We start from the raw sequence: 393 nt of genomic DNA on the forward strand, positions 1-393 counted from the left end.
GCAGCAGCAGCAGCAACAGCAGCAGCAGCAGCAGCAGCAGCAGCAGCGGCGGCAGAAGGAGAAGCAGCAGAGGAGCAGCAGCGCAAAATGCAGCAGAAACAGAATATGTGCTGTGCAATCAGTACAATCAGCAGCAGCAGCAGCAGCAGCAGCAACAGCAACAACAGCAGCGGCAACAGCAACGACAGCAACAGCAACAGCAACAGCAGCAACAGCAGCAACAGCAGCAACAGCAACAGCAGCAACAGCAGCAACAGCAACAGCAGCAACAGCAACAGCAGCAGCAACAGCAACAGCAGCAACAACAACAGCAGCAACCGCAACAGCAACAGCAACAGCAGCAACAGCAACAGCAGCAACAGCAGCAACAGCAACAGCAGCAACAGCAGCAAC

General features: G+C 55.5%; 1 protein-coding gene across 1 annotated transcript in view; it reads left to right on the forward strand.

Moving 5' to 3' along the window:
- Positions 1-87: 87 nt before the first annotated feature.
- EMH_0067180 (uncharacterized protein) overlaps positions 88-393 on the forward strand; it is a gene marked incomplete at both ends in the record, with an annotated part of 801 nt that continues 495 nt past the window's right edge. The window contains one exon of the mRNA XM_013498597.1: positions 88-391. Coding sequence (XP_013354051.1) covers positions 88-391 — 304 coding nt within the window. The remainder of the gene's footprint in view (positions 392-393) is intronic.

Source organism: Eimeria mitis, genomic scaffold, assembly GCF_000499745.2.
Source record: "Eimeria mitis Houghton genomic scaffold, Emh_scaff3555, whole genome shotgun sequence".
In the NCBI taxonomy this organism is placed as follows: Eukaryota; Apicomplexa; class Conoidasida; order Eucoccidiorida; family Eimeriidae; genus Eimeria; species Eimeria mitis.